The sequence below is a fragment of the Cladophialophora bantiana genome (genome assembly GCF_000835475.1).
Source record: "Cladophialophora bantiana CBS 173.52 unplaced genomic scaffold supercont1.4, whole genome shotgun sequence".
In the NCBI taxonomy this organism is placed as follows: Eukaryota; Fungi; Ascomycota; class Eurotiomycetes; order Chaetothyriales; family Herpotrichiellaceae; genus Cladophialophora; species Cladophialophora bantiana.
Window position 1 is genome coordinate 431,527 of NW_015971578.1, and position 23,900 is coordinate 455,426.

The 23,900-nt window shown below is 52.6% G+C and overlaps 9 protein-coding genes across 9 annotated transcripts; 3 read left to right on the top strand and 6 right to left on the bottom strand.

Moving 5' to 3' along the window:
* Positions 1-1,053: 1,053 nt before the first annotated feature.
* Z519_02957 (uncharacterized protein) lies at positions 1,054-2,828 on the top strand (the record flags this gene model as incomplete). Its single annotated transcript, XM_016760711.1, has 3 exons — positions 1,054-1,338; positions 1,398-2,534; positions 2,628-2,828. 3 exons carry the CDS (start codon positions 1,054-1,056, stop codon positions 2,826-2,828), a joined length of 1,623 nt encoding a protein of 540 aa, XP_016622561.1.
* Positions 2,829-4,443: 1,615 nt separating this feature from the next.
* On the top strand, positions 4,444-6,741 carry Z519_02958 (uncharacterized protein; the record flags this gene model as incomplete). The annotated part of the gene is made up of 1 exon (XM_016760712.1): positions 4,444-6,741. The coding sequence occupies one exon, from the start codon at positions 4,444-4,446 to the stop codon at positions 6,739-6,741; it is 2,298 nt and encodes a 765-aa protein (XP_016622562.1).
* A 1,361-nt stretch (positions 6,742-8,102) lies between these two features.
* Positions 8,103-9,136, bottom strand: Z519_02959 (uncharacterized protein; the record flags this gene model as incomplete). Its single annotated transcript, XM_016760713.1, has 2 exons — positions 8,103-8,716; positions 8,776-9,136. 2 exons carry the CDS (start codon positions 9,134-9,136, stop codon positions 8,103-8,105), a joined length of 975 nt encoding a protein of 324 aa, XP_016622563.1.
* A 1,662-nt stretch (positions 9,137-10,798) lies between these two features.
* On the bottom strand, positions 10,799-12,481 carry Z519_02960 (uncharacterized protein; the record flags this gene model as incomplete). Its single annotated transcript, XM_016760714.1, has 1 exon — positions 10,799-12,481. The coding sequence occupies one exon, from the start codon at positions 12,479-12,481 to the stop codon at positions 10,799-10,801; it is 1,683 nt and encodes a 560-aa protein (XP_016622564.1).
* A 1,251-nt stretch (positions 12,482-13,732) lies between these two features.
* On the bottom strand, positions 13,733-15,001 carry Z519_02961 (uncharacterized protein; the record flags this gene model as incomplete). The annotated part of the gene is made up of 1 exon (XM_016760715.1): positions 13,733-15,001. The coding sequence occupies one exon, from the start codon at positions 14,999-15,001 to the stop codon at positions 13,733-13,735; it is 1,269 nt and encodes a 422-aa protein (XP_016622565.1).
* Positions 15,002-15,874: 873 nt separating this feature from the next.
* On the bottom strand, positions 15,875-16,856 carry Z519_02962 (uncharacterized protein; the record flags this gene model as incomplete). Its single annotated transcript, XM_016760716.1, has 2 exons — positions 15,875-16,421; positions 16,486-16,856. The coding sequence occupies 2 exons, from the start codon at positions 16,854-16,856 to the stop codon at positions 15,875-15,877; spliced, it is 918 nt and encodes a 305-aa protein (XP_016622566.1).
* Positions 16,857-17,186: 330 nt separating this feature from the next.
* Positions 17,187-18,906, bottom strand: Z519_02963 (uncharacterized protein; the record flags this gene model as incomplete). The annotated part of the gene is made up of 3 exons (XM_016760717.1): positions 17,187-17,322; positions 17,370-17,770; positions 17,821-18,906. The coding sequence occupies 3 exons, from the start codon at positions 18,904-18,906 to the stop codon at positions 17,187-17,189; spliced, it is 1,623 nt and encodes a 540-aa protein (XP_016622567.1).
* A 1,102-nt stretch (positions 18,907-20,008) lies between these two features.
* On the top strand, positions 20,009-21,088 carry Z519_02964 (uncharacterized protein; the record flags this gene model as incomplete). Its single annotated transcript, XM_016760718.1, has 1 exon — positions 20,009-21,088. One exon carries the CDS (start codon positions 20,009-20,011, stop codon positions 21,086-21,088), a length of 1,080 nt encoding a protein of 359 aa, XP_016622568.1.
* A 294-nt stretch (positions 21,089-21,382) lies between these two features.
* On the bottom strand, positions 21,383-23,818 carry Z519_02965 (uncharacterized protein; the record flags this gene model as incomplete). The annotated part of the gene is made up of 1 exon (XM_016760719.1): positions 21,383-23,818. One exon carries the CDS (start codon positions 23,816-23,818, stop codon positions 21,383-21,385), a length of 2,436 nt encoding a protein of 811 aa, XP_016622569.1.
* Between the last annotated feature and the right edge of the window lie 82 nt (positions 23,819-23,900).

Consider the following 23,900-nt stretch of genomic DNA (forward strand, 5'->3'; position numbering starts at 1 on the left):
GCGTAGTCTTCATGGAGATCCAAAAGTTCCAGTATGATATTCAGAAAAGGTGTTCGACTTAGTGGTCTGCCTATTGGCAGTGCTGCGCAAGGCTGATAAAAGAGGGGTTTCGGCTGGCTAAATCCGGCCCATCCTGCCATCGGCAGCCTCAGCCTTGTCGGCATGATCTCCGGCTTGGCCAAGCTAGACCTGGGGTCGAACCGCGATTGAACTCAGAGCTCTCCATTCTTCAATCTTTTCCCGGGAGAAGATTAGCAACACACTAACAGAGGCGCCTATTATTCAGCCAGCGAAGGTGAGCATCGACTAAAAATTCTACCATGTGCTTAGATGATGAGGATAGGCCAGCCCCGACCCTTCGTACATGATACCTTCCCGCACGGGCGACTGGTCGGTACCTCTTTATTTGTTATCGGAAGCATATCGGCCCAGATAGGAGTCTTGCCGATGAAGCCTATAGACGACTTATGGAGACATATCCTTAGCACCGCTCTCACATATTAGGAGGCGCTTTCAACGATGCCAGCGCTCGCATACCCTATCTCTCATGCCTGTTTAGGTAACTTCCGACCCGTTGCGAAGTCGGTGGCAATGATCGACACGCGGGTCATTGGCTTGCCTTAGGGTCTCGACCGTTGATAGCATCGTCATTGGGTCACAGGGTCCAACGTGGCTATCGGATTGCCCAACTTGGAAAGATGGATGAGACTGCCTCCGCAGGTCCATTGGGCGATTTGGCTTCGATTGCTGTCCCGATAGCTATGGAGCATTTGACAACATGACCAGGGTCACGGACAACTCGGAGCACAAGAACACGGTGGATAGATTTCCCACACTACAGGACGCGGGTCAGGCTCAAGTATACTAAGCATGGTAAGAGAGATATGCCCTTAGTCTCGTATGATTCAGTAACTCGACGGACAAATAAATGGCAATCTATTTCCCGGGAACTGTAACACTGTCGATCGAGTGAACAACAATTCGAGTTGTTCCTCACAACCCATCCTGCTCCGTTTCACATCCGCCGAGGTAAAGAGACGCCTACCTACAGCCATGGCAGACACGAGTCGCAATGTGGTTCCCGGGACCATTCACCTCGTCGACACTGAGGCTGCTGATCACTCCGGCAAGAAGGACATTGTCCTTAACCCACGCCCAAGCTCGGACCCAGAAGATCCGTTGAACTGGTCCAAGAAAAGGAAGCTGTGGGCAATTACCATGGCATATATCTACATCCTAGGCATTGGGATGTCCACTACCGTGCAGTATTCCATCTTGACGAATATAGGTGAGGCAACCGGCATCTCGATCGCGGATATCAATACCGGCACCGGCTTGGTAAGCCTCCCCGCGACGGCCACGTCTTGTTGCAAATGCCATTCTGACCAGCACTTCAGCAATTCCTGTTTGCGGGCTGGGGATGTCTCTTTTGGCAGCCAGTGGCACTCACGTATGGACGACGAGGAGTGTATATCCTGAGTAGTCTGTTGGCAATCGGCCCGATGATCTGGACCGTATACACGACTTCTACCAGCATCTGGTGGGCTCACCGCAGTCTTTTGGGTCTCATCGTTGCTCCGGTGGAGTCATTGGGCGAAATCTCAGTCTCCGACCTGTTTTTCGCTCACGAACGCGGCAATTACATGGGTATTTATACTCTGCTAGTGTTCGGTTCCAATGCCCTGGCACCCTTTCTGGCGGGGTTCGTCACCTACTCGATGGGCTGGGAGGCTGCTATATGGTTCGGAACCATTATTCTCGGCGTCTGCACGGTGATAATCTACTTCGGGATGGAAGAAACAATGTACTTCCGCCACACCATCGAAGGGATTGACGAGGGAGCTGCAGAGTTGGCCTCGGGCGTGGAGGCCTTGGTAGAAAAGTCCGATACCGTCTCCAAAAGTGCACCTCTCCAGGAACCCATCTCTCCTATCGCAGAGTCGATCCGTGTTCCACAACGAACGTACTGGCAGAAGCTGCACCTTTTCAGACTCGACAAAGACCGCCCTTCGGTGAAACAGATGTTCATCATGATGGTTCGACCACTCTGGATGTTCTTCTACTTCCCCAACGTCAACTGGGCCGGCTTCCTCTATGGTGCGTCCTTGTGCTGGTACAACGTACAAAACGCCACCATGGCATTGATCCTGAATGCCGCCCCTTACAACTTCTCTGCCAGGGCGGTCGGGATTTCATATCTGTCATTGCTGATCGGCTGCACCGTGGCGTGGTGGTGGGCCGGATGGGCTGGCGACGAAATCGCCATCAGAATCGCCAGGCGGAACCGGGGCATACGTGAACCAGAGCACAGACTTTGGCTTCTGACCTTTTCTGGAACACTGGCAACAGCAGGACTGATTCTCTGGGGCGTGGGTGCTGCTCACCAAATCCATTTCATGGGTCTAGTTATCGGTCTGGGCATGACAAGCTTTGGGATTGTGAGTGGCGGAAGCACTTCGCTTGCATACGATGTCGACTGCTTCAAGGAGATCGCTGGCGAGACTGTCGTTCTAGTTATCGTCATTCGCAACACAGTAAGTCCTCTGTCTCCTTTCAACGCATACATTCATCTTCTGGGACGGATCAAGGATTCCGAAACGCCGAGACAGGCCACTGACATTTCACAGATGGGCTTCGGGATGAACTATGGGATCACTCCGTGGTTGGAGAACACCGGGACGCAGAACTGCTTCATTGCCGTGGCTTTTCTCTGTCTGTTCTGCAATTTCAGTTTCCTGTTTATGACGGTCTGGGGCAAGAAATTACGGCGCCTGTCCGCGAAGAAGTACTGGGAATATGTGGACACGCTGATTGTTGGGGCACATTAGACAACTAGAAGCTCATCAGTCGAGTGCAATCGTCAAGGTATGGATGATGGATTTGCTGAGTTTGATGTCTCAGTATCAAACAGGGCTGGAAGGAGACTCTCCCTTTGGATGCAAAAACCAAGGCAGCAGAATGGCTCGAGATCACAAAGCAACACTATCGATCAAACGAATAGGAAATACAGGACTGGATTTTTGCAAGTAGAAGGAATCAACGCACTTGATTAACTCTCCGGATCTGTCCTCGTGCACAAAGAATAAGCGCTCCATTCTCTCCTCGATATACCTGTTTGCAACGCCCGTAATAACAAAAGGAAGGCTCGAGGACCCAGGAATTAGCCCAAGCACAATATTATCTAGAGCAGTATGCAAGCCATTTCGGCATTATGCATTCTAGAACAAGTTCAATCGTCAAACATGCTCGTATAAGCAGACTAGCTATCTAAGCTAAACCCAGGGAGAGTGGAATAGGGGGATCGACAGCCCAAGAGAACGAATCTGGCAATGCGGCAGCCACTTGAACTCTGGGCGCCGTGGACGATCCAATAACTTGCCCGGGCCGCAATTTCTCAGCCCGGAATGCGCTGATCTAGTTAACTAGCTGGCTAGGCGTTTCTCCTTGCAAATACCTCGTAGAGAAAAGGCGATTTAAGAATTGCCAGATATCCAGTTACTCAATCGAGAACGTGCAGCTCTCCGTCGTGGTATCAACCACTATCATCTACAGAGTACCTTTCCTTTCTTAGAGCGTTATCAAGCGTCAACGGCGACAATATAATACTGCTACCTAAAGGCTCTCTTGCCTAATATGGAAACACCTCGAGGAGGTACGCCGAACGACTACGCACGCTTTGTTATCCACACGAGCAAACACAGAACTACAGGACATTTGTTCTTATCTGCCACAATCCGACACTAACTGGACTCGGAGCGAGACATCTGCAGCGCGGACATATCCAAAAACAGTGGATCTTCGGGGGTCATGAATTGATACCAGCAGGCAACGAGTCAGTATAAAGATGGTTCGGTCGTGATGCTACTGCAGGACGAATACCAGATGCTGGAGCCAATCATTGACCATGGTCCCATTAACTTGGTTACCTGTTCTGGAATTCTCCAAAAGCCCGCATCCCAAATGCAAACCGTCTAAGACCCCGCATGTGGATATCACCGCCGCCAGGTGGCCGAGATATTTCGCCGTCACTGGCCAACAAGAAGATACTCAATTAGTCTGACGCCAATGGGACTGGCATTCTCCGCACGAGATACCGCTGATCAGCGCTTCACAACAATCAACTAGGATTTCGTTGAATGCTCCGTGGCTCGGCGTATCTATGGGTTGAGGAATCCAAAACACACCAGAGAAGCGGGTAATCATTGAAAGGCTATCGCTAACACAGGAACAGTACAAATGAGCATGCCCGTCTAGGATATTAGTTGTCACGTCTTAACCCAATTGATATTCCTCGTATCTACACCGTCCGGCAGGTCGGATAGCAACATTTCAATCGTGCAGATCCTAGAACAGGACCATCTTGGACAAACATCATCATCCAGCCCTTGCGACCACTCTAGGGAAGAGGAACCTTTGAGGTCGATCGCGTCGTGGTATTTCAACATGAGTACAATCGATACACCGCCCAAGGACTATCCCTCAGAAATCACCGGATATGCAGAGCCATGGATTGCCAGTCCCGGAGACGACGTCGCCATCAAAGTGTCTTGCACAGAGCCGGAATATTCCTATCGCACTGTGCGTGTCATACAGGGTGTTCAAGAAGAACACTCCCCGGTGAAGCAGCTAGAGGAGATCTCCCAGATCCCATCAGGAGTGGCTCCAGGACGGTTTCAATATGCCCGACCGGGTTCTTATGCAATTGTCAAACGTCTCAATCTGCCGCCTACTTTGGAAGGGATAGACGTCACCCTCTATTTCCAGGCCCATCTGCCCAAGGCAGGTCATCCACAAGCCATCATTTCTAACTTGAATGCCGACACAAAGACCGGACTGGCGGTGTTGGTCAGTGAAGGTGGCCTCGTTGAGGCATGGATTGGGACAGGAAACACGGTGGAAACCGTTCACACCGGGTTCAGCCCAGCACGACGAAGGTGGATCAAGCTTCAAGTCGTGATCAAAGGAGCCGAATGCAGCATTACTCTTCAGCCACTGGCGTACATCGTGGAAAAGGCGCCTCCCGCGTCGTCGGTGCAGACCACGTTCGCCGCTCCGGTCGTGGCAGCCTCGTCGCCCTTTTCAGATGATCTCTTATTTGCGGCGACCTATGCAGACAGCCCAACCTCTACATTCCCTAGGGCCACGCATTTCTTCAACGGACGCATTGACAGTCCTACGATTTCTATACTCAAAGGAACCACCGCCAAGGATGTCATCGCCAAATACGACTTTTCGCGCAACATATCAGAAGACTCCATCCTGGATGTTTCGGGCAACAACTTCCACGGCGTCTTGATCAATGCTCCAACAAGGGCTGTCACGGGCTATGACTGGGATGGAGGGGAGTCGGACTGGACAAAGGCGAAGTACGGCTACGGCGCGATCCATTTCCACGAAGACGACCTGGACGACGCGAAGTGGGAGACCGATTTCACGATCAAGATCCCCCACGACGCTCGATCCGGCATCTACGCCGTGGACGTAAATTCGACGAACGGCAAAACGTCCGACATGATTACGTTTATCGTTCGTTCAACACCACAGACGATGGCAGCGACCGGTGCGAAGGTGGCGCTCGTGCTTTCGACCTTCACCTATCTCGCCTACGCGAACGAGCAGATTTCGGATCCTAATCGCTCGAGCTCGATCGACGCGGGACCGGGTTTCGACCATTCAGCCATCAAACGTACCGAAGACTTTAACCGTCTGACGCGGCGTCGCGACGTGGGCTTGTCAAACTACGACGTCCACAACGATGATTCTGGCACGGTCTTCTCCTCTGCGAAGAGACCGATATTGAACCTGCGACCGGGCTATGTCATGTGGGCGTTTGAACGACCACGCGAGCTCAGCGCCGATTCCATGATGATCGGGTTCCTGGAACGGCAGATGATCCCGTACGATATTGTCACTGATCATGACCTCCATTTCCACGGCGCGGCCGCATTGGCCCCCTATAGTACCGTCATCACAGGCTCTCATCCAGAATACCCAACCTTCGAATCTTACAATGCGTACGAAAACTTTGCCAGGCAGGGCGGTAACATTTTATATCTCGGCGGTAACGGCTTCTATTGGGTTTCTGCTCTGGACTCAGCCCGACCGTGGCGCCTTGAAGTCCGCCGTGGAGATCAAGGTGTCCGTACATATACCCTTCCAGGCCCTGAGAGGATCATGAGTCTGAACGGGACCCAGGGAGGCTTGTGGAAGAGTCGGGGCCGATCTTCGCACGGCCTTTTTGGCATTTCCTTCTGCGCCGAAGGAACCGGTCCCGGCGTACCCTTTAAGCGAACCGAGAAGAGCTTCGCACCGGACTTTGAATGGATGTTCAAGGATATCTCCCCGGAAGAGCTCATCGGCGAATTTGGGCTCGGCGGCGGCGCCAGCGGCGATGAAATCGACTCCTTCGATCTCGCCTGCGGAAGCCCCACGAACGGAGTAATAGTTGCCACAAGTACGGGCCACCCTGACGCGTTTGGCATTGTCCCGGAAATTACCATGTTCCCAATCATAAAAACACTGGGGACGCAGACAAACGAGATCCGTTCGGATATTGTCTACTATGAGACGGACGCCGGGGGAGCCGTCTTCTCCGTAGGTAGCATAAACTGGTATTGCTCGCTAGGTTGGGACGACTACAAGAACAACGTGGCGAAGCTGACGGAGAATGTCATCAGAGAGTTCTTGTCCAGAGCGGCCAAGAAGGAGGCCGAGAAGGCGACTGTGGTCGTCAAGTCGTGACCTTGGTTAGTTACGTACGTTCATTCCGGTTAAATCAATCAGAATCGTCCCTCGGAACTTGCTCTGGGCAGGGATAGCGCAGTCATATCTCACCTTGATTGTCTCTTAACTGCGAAACCTCTTCCGGTATTCTGTCCTCGTCATAGAATTCACCGATCTCGAGGCAGAGAGACTGTTCTATCCAAGACAACTGACTGTCCGCAAAGGGAGTGGCGCAACATAAGTGAAGCCTTTTCCCTTGCTCTTTCGATGTTGGTTATGAGATTTTGGATATGGTATGCACCTACCTTTGGCGTAGAATTCGGGGAAGTGCCAGCGATCAATTACTTCGTCCTCTGCCTCTTCCTCTTCCTCTTCCTCTTCCTCTTCCTCTTCCTCTTCCTCTTCCTCTTCCTCTTCCTCTTCCTCTTCCTTTTGGCATTTTCCAATTCTCGATCCCTGAATTACATATCTAGGGACGAATGAAACAGATGCCCAGAGCCCACATTTCCTGGGGAAATGACGAGATATCCTCCATGTCCCCGGAAGTCGAGAATCAAAGAAGCGATATTATATCCATCAGAGGCTACTCCGTAAGTGGGATAGAAAAGCAAAAGCAAAGCAGCACGAACGGCCACTAGTAGTAGGTAACTAGCCGGCCGGTATAAAAGTCAAGGGGGCACTGCGCACCGACCGCGTATTGAGTGTAATTACTTCGGAAGCGGAATATGAAAACTCCGACACTCGGCCGGCACACCTTCTTCATTCTGCATCAAGCTGTGGAGAGTACTGTACTCCATTGTGTCTGATAAGGAGCAATGCTTCTTTCTCAGAAGGGCTATTTGTGCGTGTCTCTCTCTTCCAGTGCTACATGAGCTAGATCCCTGCGACGCGAAAGCACTGCACGGCATATCTCGAGGCAGGTTTCCCTGATCTACGCTGGCCCGGTGAAGCATTCGATCAACCAAGGACTACACAATCTTCTCCTCTTCCTGCCTCGTACCTGCTGCCTCTCCCGAAGCGCGTACGATATCTTTTTCGGACCATGAGACAACAGGTCAGCCTCAAAGACCAGAATTAGTCTGCAGATTTCAAAAAGAGACGGTACCGTGGTGAATTACAAAGTCCACTGGAAGTGCCGGAGACGGGAGCAACACTGAACCGCGAGGGGCGAAGAGGATGACTAGAGAAAATTCTCGCTCTGAACAAGGAAAATGAACTCACGCATTGACTATGTACATGGAAAATCGGTCCTGTGAGCGCCTGTCAAATGATTCATCGCCTTGCTTTTCCCCCTTGCCCTCGCTCCAGGAAGATGCAATACATCCAAAACATGGCATTTCAACATCTCGGACCCCTCTCCAACCCCGCGGCCCTCTCAATCATTCCTCATACTTGCCTCCCACGAACATGAGATTACTCCGTTCTAAAGCTCCCTTCAAATATTCATAGACGGTGAACGTTACTGCTTGTCCTGGCGCGACACGCATCACTCTGGGCGTGATACCTTTGTAGAACGCCCTGGGTCCTTCCTGCTTAAACATGTCGCTAGATATCTTCATGATTCTTGACATGGCGGTCTGACCTGGTTCTGCGGGGGTCTTCTGCAATCGTGTCTTGATCGTGTCGATTGGGGCATTGGAAAAGGGACCCATGGCGCCGGATATTAGCCCAATGATCGTCGTTTGATATCCCGGTAGATTCTTGTTGTCGTATTCTGGCTGCCACCTTTGCAACATCTCTTTCAGTTCGGTGTAGACGGTGAAATTGACCGCTTGGTTCGTGCCTTGTCGTAGAGCGGTGAGGGAGACGCCGCGGTAGATGGCACCGATGCCTTCTTCCCGGATGACGGTCATGAGGGCGTGAGGGGCGCTGCGGTACTTGGGAACATCGAGCGGGTCCGAGAGACTGTGGTATTGGGCCTGCATTCGAATTTTGACAACCTCCATTGGGGTCACCACTGCGACTGCTTCTGTAACGCCGGCAGCCAATCCAGCTGTGTTTGGTGAGTTAGTACATGTCCGGTCCTTGTTGGCTGTGTACTTGGGAGCATACCTAGGAATGTCGCCCGCGAGCTCACTTTCCCGTCTTGATCTGCCAGTAACTGCTTATACCACTCGTACGACGTGAATCGAATGGCCATCTTGGGAATGATACCGGTCAGAACGGCGCCTAATCCCTTATATAGACCAAAGACTGTTTCCCGTTTGACGATGTCCCTTCCGGTCATCAGAAATCCTCGTTTCTTCGTCCCTGGGGTTCTTCCTCTTCTGGACAACTGCATTCGCACTTTTATCGTGTCGAGCGGATGGCAGACCAGGGCTTCCATCATGCCTGCACCACCGCCGGCGATTAGATTTGTGGCCGCACTGGCCGGTTTCTTGCCGCCTTCACCTTTGACGCTTTTGGCGGACATGTTGACGAGAGATCTTCCGCGAATGATTTGCTTGACAACCTGCCCATGCAAGTCTGCGTAATAAGACGGAGTCGGCGCTCTTCTGAGAGGTAAAATACGGTTCTCGGGCTCGCTCGATTCAAGGTGCAGGGTTGATGAGCTGCCCAGCCCGTGCAATCACCTGAGGAGAAATGAAGGGAGTGGAAAGAGAGCCAGTTCACTTGCAAGCGTACTTGTGACAACACAGACAGGTTCGGGAACAAGGAAAAAGGAAAAATGAAGCTCCCAAGCGCAACGCCAATGCTTCAGCGAGAGAGAGACGATCCTAACCAAAGCCTCCACGGAGAGGAAAGAGGAGATCAGAGTGAGGTCAGTCATGCACGAGCCAGATGGAAGGAAGCCAGGAAAAAGCGCTAGTCTTATGACAATCCAGCAAAGCCGTTCCAATCCGGAAAATCATCGAAGATTGCAGCTGCTAAGGGCCGAGAGGCAAGAAGGACAGATGCGTTGCCCTCGCAGGCAAAGATTTGTGTGTGTTTGTCCCCTTCCGCCGAGGCAGGACGACAGCGCGGGACAATGAGTGGGCAGCACGAGCCGGATGGAGCATGGGAAAGAGATTTCATCATGGCCCAGTCATGCCCAGTCCATCTGTAGCTTAAGGGGACCAGCACCAGCAGCCTAGCGAGACCTGGTTAGCCCAAGGGAAGCTCCCCCAGGCACAAGACGTGTGGTGGGAGTTAAAAGGACGAGTGGAAGCAGGGGACTGGATGGAAACCAGGGTCAGCTGGAATGGCTGAAATTTGTGACGCAGTTTTTACGAGGGTGTCAAGCTGCCTGAGCTGCCCAGATGATGCCAAATGATGAGGGTTGCGGGGAAGAAACAAAGACAAAATCATTCCCCCACCAGCATGTGACTTCACCTACAAAAAATTGATCGGTTCTCGGTTCTGCCTCGGTAGATCTGTTTTTCCTTTTCCAGCGACATTCACAACCCTCAAACCCCCATCATCCAGACTATACAAATTATTATCAACATTCTCTCTCTATGACATGGTTCAGACACACTCAGGTCACTGCTCAACACCATCTTCACCGTCCCCCGCCCCTGGACTGTCCCCCGGCCGTTTTGGAGTCTCCGCGCTGAAACCGAACAATACCCGAGCCCCCCGATTATCTTTCGTCCCATTCTCTGCTGATGTGTGCTGACTCCGACATTTTCCGGTGTTAGGGCCGAGATACCAAAAGTCCACTTGAACACCCATTCCTTTGCCGTTGTAATCCTTTCGGTCAGACGCACTGTGGCAATTTGTGATCCGTCCGTCGAGTCCCAGCCCTTGGCCGACATATTCAAGATTCTCGGGAATCGTAGAACGATTGGAGACAAGTACTGAGTCGAAGAAGTCCGTCATCCGGGAGGCTGGGTTAGCATTACATATCGATCTATCTGGTCCTTCTTGGTCAAAGCACCTGTTTGAGAGTCGTGGGCGTGCCGCACTTGTGCTGTCCGCCTTCTTCTGTCGGAGCATTGGTGCGTGTGGTTCACGGTCTCAGAAATGATTTTCAGTAGCGCCGATCACTTGGGCTGTCAGCTTTACAGTCCACTCGGACTTACTAGGCGTGCTGGTTTGTCGAGCCGTGCACACCTCTTAGGTGGTGTACGAATCGCACTTTGCAGCCATTTCTTCAGTCCCCAAGATCAGCATGAACAGCTCGCTGTAAGAGCCACGTCAATTTTGTGAGACTCCCGGGTTTTAGATAATTCAGGAGCAAAAACCTCTCCTGTATCGGCACGAAGTCTTCCCAAGCAAAGATCCCAAGCTTCTTGGCAAGTCTTTGAAACTGCACCGCAAACCATTCTTGATTCTCAACTAGTTCGCTGGCGACAGCACCCAAGCCAGCAATCCAAAAAAGCATCGTTTCTTCTTTCAAACTCGCCGGATGTTCGTGCAGACTCGAAATGATCTGCCCCAGCCGGTTCCGCAAAGCTTTGGCATCGACAGCCGCTCGCAGCGTGACGAGTCCTGCACTAGCAGCATACGGAGTGCATGCTGGGATGAATGCCATCCAAACAATCAAAGCTAGTCGAACACAGTCCTGAAAACTTTGGTCCCCAGAAACTGGGCTTTGGGCCAAATCCCCAGCATCGCCGTCTTTAAAATTGATTAGTTCATCCGCGATGAAATAGCTGCGAGCAACAGCCCAGTCTCGTTTTGGAATGAGTACTTGTTCAGTGAGGCCGACCCAATGGCAATGTATGACGCAACAAAGCTCCAGAACAGTGTCGAGGAGATTTTGAAAATGCTCGCTGAAGATGCTATTTGTCTCCGTAAAACCGTAACCCATTGGCTGGCTGCCATGTTCGCGCAAGGCTGCCAGTCCACAAATATACTGCTGCGGCGTAAGCTCTTCGGTCTCCCACCTCTCTTGGATCAAAGGTGGAGTCTGTGTGGCAGCAGCCTGGAAGCGATCCGCAAGCCAGAGCATCCGGCGCATATAGGGATCCAAGTTGCGGAAACCGCCGAGATGCTGGTTGCAGAGATACATAATCATTTTTCCGTGCGTCCAGACCGCCTCCCAATTTCTTCGGTAGCTCTCGACTGCCCATAGGTATAGAATACTTTGCACCAACTCATGTGTGATTGACCGGCCTTGCGCCAGATACTTCCTCAGGAGTCGAAGGGTTGCATCTGCTAACCGCTCGGGTAGATCCGCTCGGGAGAAATGATATCGATCAACAAACTTCATGCGAGCACTAGCGGCGGCCAAAAGTGCAAGAATATGCAGTTCGTCGGTGGACGCTCGCCGTATAAGTTGCACAGCAGGACTGGGTGTGGTTGCTCGAGGATGGCCCATGAATGCAACCATGTCGCTTCGGGTCACTGCAGGGAAGAACCTCAGGACAAAGTACTCGAGTATTCGATGCTTTTCGACGTTCATGGGCACTCTGAATTGGCCAAACGGATCCAATGAGCCCCAAGTCGGCAGGACAAGGGAGAGCTTCGGAACATCGTCCTGAGGCCGAGCCGGAATGCAGCAATCAGAGTCTGTCTCGCGGCTCTGAATGACGTGGGGTCTAAGGACAACAGAATGGGTCCCTTTGCTGGAAGGTGTTTCCTCTGGATGCACGGAGAGAGGTGCCGGGGCGGGCGTTTGCCTGGGAGCGACGGAAACAGGAGTCCATCCTAGAGAAAACAGCCTGGCTCTCTTCACTTTCCTCCTGTTTTCCTTTTCCTTTTCGTAGTCGCGAGATTTCTGAACATGTTTGTGGATCTCGCGCGAGCACTCAAGGTCGCCTTTGCTGTTGGAGAGGGACTTTGACAAGGGCGTCTTGTTCACGAAAAGAAGACCGGCCTTGTTCGCGGGCATCTCAGAGATGCATATTCGCAGGTAGTGCTTTGTAAGAGATGAGCGCGCATGGCCACATATGGACGAGATTTAGGGACCACAAAGGGGGACCTGTGAGAGGAAACAAAGAGGAAAGGAGGGTGAGATGGGGCTGCTGCACCAGGCGGTCAATATGCTTGCGGATTAACGAACGTAAACTCGATGGAACTCAGCTTCCTCAGAAACAGAAAATGGGCCGTTGCTGAGCGGTCGGCTACTGGGCCAGCCTCTAGAGCCTGGAGTCGCATGGCCGCGGAGGGGTATCGAGGGGATAAAGAATCTCCAGGCTGCACCAACTCGATGCCAACGGTTCGGGCGGCATCTTGATAGGCATCTTCCTCCCGCGGCCTTGCGCTAAGGCAGACACATGGCAGAGCTCTCCTGTGTGGGGAAGGGGATTCCTAGAACAATAGTGCTGCGAGCCAATTGAAGGCATAGATAGAGTGAGATCCTCAGTCACACCTGACCATGGTGGTGCGGATCTCGATCGGCGGACCTCATCAAGCCTAATGTGGGCATCGTCAAGTCGCCTAAAACGGCTTCTTGATGCAATGGGGATGGAGAAGGGAAGGTGGTGAACATGCAAGTCTCTCATATAGGTCGACAAATGATGCTGTGGTTCTCTTCTTGTGAGTAGGCCACTCGAAAGAAGGAAAGACTGCGGCCAGCCATGCCCCTTTGTGCGGCGATAATCTCCCTGGGTGCGTACCTACAACCTCGTACTCCCAAAGCTTCCCTGGCCTGGGCCGCCACCCATTTCCCTGTGCTCTCCACGTCTTAATAGGTGTACTCCGCACATCTCAACTACAACCTCTCTCTAGTGCCCCGGTTTTGTGGTGTTCTTCGCGAATCCAAAACAGCACCCCTTGTCCGACGCTGGCTCCTCCCGGTGTCCTCACTCCTATACTTGCGACGCCTGTACGGGTTCCGCACACACGAGGCTTCTGGACGACGATACTCACCTAATAGAACGTTGACAGAATGTTTTGCATAAGAGAAAGGGAAAGACATTGCAAGACGGAAGATGCCCACATGGGACACAGGATGTGAAAGATATTGTCATAATCGGACAAGTTGACGTCTGCCGTACCGCAGAGGCAGTTCCGGCGAGACACCCAAGGTACAGCTGTACAGAAACACCCCGAACCCTGGTAGGGGCAACGTAAAGAAACCGATCAAAGCCCACCGCGCTGAACCTCAAAGAGCCTCCCGAACCATTATATCGTCAATCCATCAGGACAAGCAAGCAACCATCAACCCCTCATAATACTTGTCAAAATGAATCTCACCTTTGACTCTCTGGATCAGATCCTTCTTGTACCGGTGCGCATAGGCGCGCCTGACCTGGTCCAAATGCAATCTGTCCCAGTGCACCCTAACCACCCGCTGAACGAGCAAAATATCCTTCGTGCCCGGCCCTGCCATCGCATCCTCCAGCTGCGTGGCGTCAGACATTGCGCGATCACACGCCCTGCGCACCATCAAGAGCAGCGCATCTTTCATGTGTCCCGAGAACTCGGATTCAATGACCTTTTCAAGCGACGAGCGGTACATCTGGTGCCAATGGTGTGCGATGGCGCGGATTTGCCCATCAGACCGCCTGCTGAGGATTGTGCACACGGTAAGTTGATCGGTGCCGACGCGCGCATCCATGGCGCGATGTAACTCCGTGCAATCACGCTCGGTCTCGGTAGGGATAACAGGCGCGGATTCCTCATTTCGCGTGGCCGACATGACCAGGTCGAACAACTTTTCCGTCTTGAGCGACAGATCCCCTTTGACATCGGCTTCAAGAGTATGCCTGTACGTCTGCTGATACGCCTGCTTTATCGCACGCATGTCGGCATTCGAACGACCCAACAAAACATCATTCAAAACCGACTCCTTTGTCCCTAACCCTTTGATCGCTTCATGCACACTGTGTACGTCATGCATAAGAGGGCCCTGAACAAGCGCCACCAGCCCATCACGGAAGTACTTGGATGTCTCCGACTTGATGTCTTTCTCCAGGTCACGGTGGAAGCGTTGGTTGTAGGTATTTCTCAGTAGTGCCATCTGTAACGGGTCCGGTTTCGAAAGGATCTGGATCAGGGTTCTCTCGTCGGTGCCGAAACCTTTCATGGCATTACGCAGGGCTTCTGCGTCGCGCGATGCATCACCTTGTGCTTGAGCGCCGAGAACGTAGCCAGGTGAGGGCTGCGCGGGAGGGGGGCCATATTGCTGATATTGTTGTGGAGGAAATCCGCCCGGGGGAGGAGGGCCATAGCCGCCCTGCGGCGGCGGAGGTCCGCCATATTGTCCTGGAAAAGGGCCTCCCTGGGGCGGACCCCAACCTCCTTGCGGTGGTCCCCCGAACTGATGCTGAGGAGGAGCGCCATACCCTCCCTGCGGAGGAGGATATCCGCCATGTTGTGGAGGTCCTTGTGGAGGGTACCCATATCCTTGTCCCTGAGGAGGATATCCTCCATAGGGAGGTTGAGCCTGCGGAGGGCCGTATGACATTTGCGCGATGAGATAAGATGAAGATAGATGGTTTACGAGGGTAGGATGAAGTGAGGGCCGTTTCGACAAAGTTAATGCGCAGATACGATGGAAAAGGCCAACAAGGTTGCCTTTTGAGCTCAAGATGATATATAGGTCGCCACGCCCCTGCTAAGAGAACACGGTCGTAAGAGGATCAGACAAGGCAGAATCGCGTGAGGGTAGGATGACGCAGCAAGTTGGAGAAGGAATAGCGGATGTACTGGTAAACAAGGAATGGTCGGGCGACCGAATGCTGAGAGCGCCTCCGCAGGCGGGGCAGTGAACATTGAACATTTGCCTGTTGCCTACCCAGTATTGGGGAGAGGAGGGACAGTTGCGCCAGAAGTGTGGCTGGGCACGCCAAGACTTTTCTTACGGCCTAGTGTGGTTAAGTCTAGTCATGTGACCAGCTCCGCCCCGTGGCTCAGCCTTGGCAAAGAAATTGAAGTGGTGCCGCGGACTTCCTACGACTCTACCCACATATTATTACGTCGTTGACAATTTCCCATTCGCATTTTGGCATCGACCAATGGGGTAGACCAAGAGCCTTTCCCTCCACGGATTAGCCCATATAGCACTAATAGATATTCTTCGAGAACGAAATGGTGGGAGGCGTTCGGTCCGTCCTCAAGAGAGAGGGCGACTAGCGGATGACCTACACGGTACATGCTCGGTATAGGATGAATCATAACCACGGAGACCAAATTAATGTGCGTGCAGATAAGAAATGGTACAGGAGGAAGAAAAGCCATGATATGCATATGCTTGTATGATTTTCGCAGAAGACATGGGACCTGGGTCTAGCGTGCATGGAACAGACTACCTGGATAAGTGGAAGCAAGGACCTTAGTTTCACTCCGCCGATTGATCCTCGTGGAAGACCAATGCCCGAACTTCAATCGACTCGCGCGAATACTCGTTCACAGTCTCGGGATTCACAAATGCAGTGTGTGGCACTCTCCTCGCGCGCCCGTCTAGTTTGGAGTCGAAGCACTTGATCAGAAGAACCTCCTCTGGCGTCTGTCCGTAGAGATAGTGCCACTTGTGCTCCGGGTTGGGGCGCACCGTGTAGGTCTCGCCCTGCCGGTTAGGGTAGATCAGACCGACGCCGATGAGATCGGAGTCTGGCACCGAGTGCGCTTCCGCGACGGCAAGAGGGTCCTTGAGGATGGTCTTGATAGGTCGCCAGACGTTGATGATCTGGTAGCGTGTCTTGAGCAAGGCGTCGGCCTCGTCGGGGAGATGGTGGGGGACCCGCGACTTAGCTGCGCTGTAGCTTTGATCGATGTGGACACGGTTCACTGGCCCGCGGAGAGGAGATGTGGCTTGGCTGCCTCGTTGGTCCTTTTGCGCTCGGCGGATCGTGTGGTCGAAGATCAAAACACGTGAGGCTCCAGTGCTGTCATACACAGTCCGTCAGCTGAAGTCAGATCGAGGGGTGATGACCCAAGCATCGCACTCACGCGTCCTTCAACAGCTGTTCAGTCTCTGGATAGTAGTTTGCCCTGATCTGGTCATCGTCTAGAAAGTCCTTTTCAATACTCGCATGACGATAAATCTCGAAGCCACTCTTGTCAAGCGTATAGTTCCTCTCTTCACCTCGAATATCATGTATAGTCACATCCAGTGGCTGGACTGGTCTTTCGTAGGTCTCTGGCTTGCCAACATAAGTTGGAGCGGGAGGGCTTCCATCCCCAGGATCTTTGTAGTAGTTCAACTGGGTATGAACATGATGTTTCTCCGGCTGAGGCACAGAATCACCCTTCAATTGTGCCGTCAAAGGTTCGAATGACGTCGAATGACCGCCGGGCTGTTGAACTGCTGCCGATGCCATTGTCGTTGCTTTTTGATGGACAGTTCTCGGAATCATACCTCCAAGTGAGGATGTCCCCGTACTTATGGCCAATGCCATGGCATTTCCTGATTTGTCAGATAGCACGCCATCCTGGGTTGTATACACGCGATGGTCAGATAGAGTGTGGGGTAAGCCATCCAGGACGCGTTTGTATCAATACCGAGGCCAATAGGCATTTATGCCATTGGATGACGTGCCCGAATTTCTCAGGCGTTCAGGATGTTATGTTCAGAGAAGCGAAGCATTTCAGTGTATTGTTTCACGCCCTTCCAATCGGTACTCATGTTGCTTATCAATACAGTGCTCTGATTATAATTCCTTGCGGACAAGTTTCGTGATTGTTGTCCCGTCACCGAGGACATCCGTTTCTTCCTCTAGTCTGTAGCCTCTATAGCGAGGTAGAGCAATGGTCCACGTAAACCAATAGGCAACTCCGAAGACAAGACTATAGAGATGGTCAGCAAACGTCTTCTGGGCAGAGATGCTGCTTACATCGCAAGGCCGACCAGTGCATAAGTAGCGTAGAAGAAGTTGACATCCGAAGACCCCTTCCTGGAAGGAAACAGCGGAGCGCCAATCAGTGCCACAGATAATACGATCCTGAACCACACAGCCGGAATCCAAGCCTTGAATGGTCGTCGCAGATCGGGCTTCTTGGTGCGGAGAACGAGCAAGCCAGCAGCGACGGCCAGAGCAAAAAACTGTCCTGCGTATCCTTCGACATCGGCGATGAAAGCATATACTGTGGCAGAAGGCGGTAGAGCGATGACCAATACAGATGGCACATAATGGACGATGAGCCCGCCGAGGGGTGCACCAAATGGTTTGGACGAGGCCAGAATTTCCGAAAAGGGAAGAAACCCTTGTCTGGCGACTTCCTGATTGACTCGAGCCTGAGATAGAATTAGATTGGTCAACCGCCGGAAGGGGAGGGGATGCCTACCAAGCTGAACGTGACCACCATGACATTCCCTGCAGCACTAAGAGCAATAGCAAAGGGAAGAAACTTGTTGCCAAAGCCAGCTCCAAAGACTCGCTCAAAGAAGAGCGCTGCTATGAGCTCTCTGCTGCGCTTGACCTCCTCAAGCGGGACCACCGAGAGATACGCGACATTGACAAGCACATACATTGTACACGCCGTCAGCAACGCAACGGGGCCGACCGATCTGAGTGTCCGGACAGGATCCTTCACCTCATTTAGCACGTTGTTGACGTTGCTGAGGCCTGCGTAAGAGTAGAGAATCTTGAAGAATGCCGTCGACAGGTTATTCCACGCCCAATCGGAGCCAGTCCACAGGTCATCCCAAGCTGTGGTCGAAGCCTGGCCCGCAGTACGGCTAGACGAAGTATGGGGTCGCAGCAACAGCACAAATAATCCAGTCAAAATCATGAACACAATTAACCCAACCTTAACCCAACCTAGGATATTCTGGATCCAGATTCCTGTCTTGTAGAAACAGCTGTGGACGATTGTAATCCAGGTCAACAATCCGACCGCCAGTAATTTGGTATTCAGATCGTCGGGAGTGGCCCCAGCGGCGAAGAGAGTGTATTTTGCGAAGACGATACAGTTGCTTGCCGTGAATCCAAGGAGTACCGCTTGGACAGCAACCAGGGTCGAGGTGAGGAACCGCGGTCTGCGAAAGGTATACTCCAAATACACTTTGACTCCGCCGGATCGAGGAAGCATGCATCCATATTCCATATCGATGGCTAGTCCGGCCCACGCAACCAGAGCTCCTATAACCCAGAGAACGAGAGCCAGACCTGGACTGCCTACGTTCTGGACGATTGTTCCAGGCATAGCGAAAATGCCTGACCCGATGACTCGAGAGATGACCAGGATATAGGCGCTTCCCCAACCAATGTTTCTTCCCGCTGTAGATGTCTCTGGCAGCACATCGTTGTCAATATTTCGCTCGTCCTTTGCCGTCTGGGATACCAAGCTTTCCGAATCGTGCAGAGGACTTTGGTCAGGGTTAGGGGATAATAGAGGAGATGTTTCGAGGTCTTGCATCTCGGGAGCCATTGACCATTCGAAGTGAACACTCAACAAAGTAGTCACTGGAAGCAAACATGAGAGACAAAGTAACCAAAGAACACCCGCATATACATAAGAGAAGGCTTGAATTGTACAAGGCGTCGCGGGCGAAACATGCTGGTGCACAGGAGTTCCTGTGCTGACAAACTTGACACACGCGGACACATGTCAACGGCCAACATATTGACCAAATGTATCGCATCAATTCGCGGGTCAGTCACGTCAGGGTGTTGAGGCCAGTCAGGAAAAGATGTGGATTGCTCATTTGGGCCCTCCATCACGCCATATGCTCTTATCTCAGGAGCTGATATTTCTGACGCGGCCAGGTCAGATATTGTTCCTTCTTGGAGGTAGAACAAAAACTTCTCGGCTCCCTTCATCGTATACCTGATGATACCTGAGCGCGCCTATGAGGTAGTTGTCACGTTCTTCTTTTTTACTTAGCTCGCTATGTTAGTTTCATCCGACTCGGCGAGCGGATGGCTTTAGAAAAGACCGCGCCGAGGCGCCAAGCTGTTCTTAGTCGGCCGGATAAATCGCGGACTACTCAGCCGCTGCCAAGCTTCCCCCGCAAATTCTTCCGGTGGAATACTCGGCCTGGTCGGTAGCGGGTACCTTTCTCGCAGTCTCGCCGTGTGGATCTGAGCCTCGGTCCGTGGCTAGCAGCTCTAACTAGCAACAGCGACGACAGCTACAAACAAACAATGAAGAGTTACCTTTTTATATCGACTTGTATTTCTCATCACCCCGTTGTGCAAGACTTGTTTTCCAGTAAATCTGCCATGCCATAGAATACAGCACGAGCCAGCAAGGTTTCAGCCTATTTGACCTGGTTGGGCGGGAGAATCCTCAGTTGGGACGTGAACCGAGGGCAAACATCCGAATACGTCTAAGACGTGCAAGGGGAGGCAGTCGAGCGTGCAATTGACCTAGGAAAAGGATTGAAGCTGTATATAAGCACAGCGATACATCGATATCTCTAGGGGACCAAAGCTCTCAATATCTTTGCTCAGGAGAAGATAAAAAACAACCCCCCAAGGCTATCGCAGCATCACATAAGGCAGAGGAGTCGGCGACCACCGGCACCACCATGGCCAACAACCAACGCTTAACAGTAGACAAGATCAAAGTCTACAATGACCCCCGAGTCTCTTTCCTGTCGGCCTTCTTGAACGGCCACACATACGGCTACCTATTCAGCCCGGCGTCGGCCTCGGTCCCGAAACGAGGCACCATCTTCCTCATCCATGGCTTCCCGGACATCAGCATGGGGTGGCGCTATCAGATTCCCTTTCTTACCAAGCTAGGGCTCGACGTGGTCGCGCCGGACTCGATGGGCTACGGACGCACCGACGCACCCATGTGGACACTCCAAGACTACAGCTACAAGCGCGCGGCCGACGACATGGCCGAGCTGTGCCGACAGAGGGGCCTCACGAAGATCATCCTGGGCGGCCACGACTGGGGCGGGACGATCGTGTACCGCATCGCACAGTACTACCCGGACCTTATCACGGCGGTGTTTAGCATCTGCACACCGTACTTCCCGCCTCTCCCCAAGTACGAACCGCTGGGGATCCTAGTCCAGAAGCGGCTCCCCAATTTCGGGTATCAGGAGCACTTCGTGTCCGGCGAGCTCGAGGAGGTGGTCAAGTCCAAGGCCGAGATCCGGCAGTTCCTCGTCAACCTGTACGGCGGACGCACCAAGGACACGCGGGAGGTGGGCTTCGACGCGAATAAGGGGCTCGACCTGGCGCGGCAGGCGCGCATGGGCAGTACAAAGCTCCTCGCGGACGAAGAGCTGGACTACTACGTGGACGAGTACGCGCGGCACGGCGTCTACGGCCCGCTCAACTGGTACCGCACCCGCGAGGTCAACTATATGAACGAGTGGCGCGACTTCTTCGGCAACGGGAAAAAGGACCTCGCGCAGGCCGAGCAGGACCTGAAGCTGAAGCAGGAGGTCTTGTTCGTCCTCAGCAAGAAGGACCAGGCCCTGCAGCCCTTCATGGCCGCCAAGATGCCCGAGCGCATTCTGCGGCTGACCTGGGCCGAGGTGGATGCGGGCCACTGGGCGCTGTGGGAGAGGCCTGAGGACTGCAATCGGATCATCGGCCAGTGGCTGGAGGAGAAGGTTTTCCCCATGTTGGCGCGGGAGAGTAAGCTATGAATAGAAAGACTCTGACAACTTGCGAAGACGGCTGAAAGAGGATTTTGAGGTCTTCGATATCTATCACGGTTGTCGCTTGACTCTCACTTTGCTGGATAGTCGCTGGTCTTGGGCGTTTCTATCATTGTCTTCGAGTTACCCGAGGAGCCTTCGGAATGATCATAAAATCCAAATGCACGTTATGTATCCGGAAAGGTCTCTACAAGGACGTTCTTACGCATCAATTCTCTCCTTAGTATCTCTCCTTCACGTACGTTCCCGGTCCTCTTCGCAATTTTTGCGGTTTCAGGCAACTCACAAATGCATCCCTCTAACATCACTTAAGATCAATTCCGCAATCGGCTCTGTCAAAGTCTCATCGACACTCAGACTCATCAGCTTGCCAATCTTGACGTTAATCGCGCTGTTTCTGTCGTCCACAATGCTCCATATTTTGTCCTTTATCTCGAACTCGGTCTGATAATCCAGCAACAGCTTCTCGATTCGCCCCTTGTGGTCCAACACACTTAATTGCGGATCGCTGCCCAGGGATATGCTGATGGCATGGTGCATGCGTTGGGCGGGGGGGACATGCACAAACATCGAAGGAGTGTCCGGGAACTTTGAAACGGAGACTTTGGTTTCTTTAGTGCGATCTTGACCGTCAACCGTGACTTTCAGATCCTTGGGTATCTCGGTGACGGCGAGGAAACGGAAACTCCATGTTCGGCCCGTGACATAGGCGGTGAGTTCGCCTTTCGCTTGGTCATAGTAGATCAGTGAACCGCGCTCACCTGTTTGAGGCCCCTCTTTGTCCACTTGCGGCGAGTCGTCTGCCGGATCCTCGAGGACCAAACTTTTGCCATTGCGTCCGATTACCACAAGAACCTCGAAGTGTTCTGGATTGAGACCACCATTTTCTGGTGCCTTGTTCGCGTCCAGAGGAATGATGCTACCTTCATGTGCCAACACAGGGATTTCATGCAATGGGCGGTACATGTTCAACTCCCTGTTCCCGTCGTAGACTGTGCCAGTGAAGACATCCACATGGTGGCGATGCATAGGCGGCAACCAGACTTTGACGCATGCCAAATTCGTGCGCTTGTCCCGCGGCTTCACAATTGGCGCAACAATAAGTTCTGAACCAAAGAAGTACTGATTAGGAACCTGGTAAGCCTCAGCACTCTCAGGGAAGAGCCAATACATTGGTTGCATGAGCGGTTCGTCTTCAGTAGAGGCGCGGACATTGCATATGTAAAGATAGGGGATCATGCGATGACGAAGACGCATGAATCCCTCGATGATGTCTGCGCTCTCCTTACGATACAGCCAGGGTTCCTTGGATGTCCATCTCGAGTTGGAGGAATGCAGACGCATGATAGGGCTGAAGACACCAAATTGCACCCATCTTGTCACCAGCTCGTCGTCACGCTTTCCATGAAAGTGACCACCGATGTCATGACTCCACCAGCCATAGCCGATATTTGAAGCTGTAGCCGTGAACTCGGGTTGGAACTCCAGCGAAGCCCATGTCGTGACAGTATCCCCAGAAAAGCCGACGGGATAGCGATGACTGCCTGGGCCGGCATATCGTGAAAAGATGAGCGGACGTTTGCCGCCGAGTGCGTTGTCGAGGAAATGGAAATGATTGAGCAACCACAGAGGGTCGATTCCTGGCACTTTGGTATGAGAACCCTGTTGCCAGTCGATCCACCAAAAGTCACAGGCAACCCTTTCAATGCTTCGATGAAGAATGTCCAAGTATGCTTCCATAAATTTGGGAGTCGTCGGATCGAACAAAATAGGATTCTTTTTGGAGATGTCGTAGCCCAGGAACTTGGCCATCTCCTCGTACGAGTCTTCGTGCGAGTGGATGCCAGAGTGTGGATGGTCGTTGAGAGTGATTTTCAGATTCCGACTGTGAAGTTCTCGTCCAAACGTCGCGGGATCTGGGAATAACTTCTTGTCCCAGGTATAACCGGTCCACCCGGCATGCGGTACTCGCGGATCATCCACCATGTGCCAATCCATGTCCACGACCGCGACCGATAAGGGGACATCCTTACTCTTGAATTTGTCCATCAGGTCGATATACTCATCCTGGCGGTACTTGTAGTACCGTGACCACCAATTTCCCAAAGCCCATCGTGGGAGTAGCGGTTGTTTGCCGCTTACCGCGTAGAAATCCTTGATAGCACCCTTGTAATCATGGCCATGGCAGAAGAGATATCCATCAATCCGATCACCGGGTCGTCGACCGGCCACGAAGCCCTGGCCATCAAACAGCATCGACTTACTGTCATCTAGAGCGGCATAACCAAATCTCGACAGAACACCATTTCCCATGTCACATCGCCCGTCAACTTCGTCCAATGTCCTGGCCGTTCCGCCAAGATTCTCTCGTCTGCCATGGCTGGGTTGAGCACCGAACCGCCACTGTGCACCCCACAGAGTGACTTTGGCTGAGAAGCTGCACAAGAGCCCACTGGCGCTGAACCGCTTCTTGTCGTAACTCAGGTGGAAATGCTCGTTGATGATCTCGAGTTCTTCGGCCCTGTCGACTACTTGGAACTTGGGCACAGGGAACTCGCGGTTAATGGCGAACGTGGAGGCTCTGTCTTCAAATTTGCCGTCGTAGGACCATTCGTACCGAATCAGACGGTCGGTTAGGATGGTAAATCGATAGTGAGGCCCCACAACGACAGCATCGGGATGGGCCACGGGCTTGCTTTCAAAGTGATAGAGCTTCATCTGGAAGGCTACCCTGCTCTTAGTCACAGATTTGGAGGAGAACGAGCAACAAGGTCTAGAGATCTTGTTCATGCACAGATCG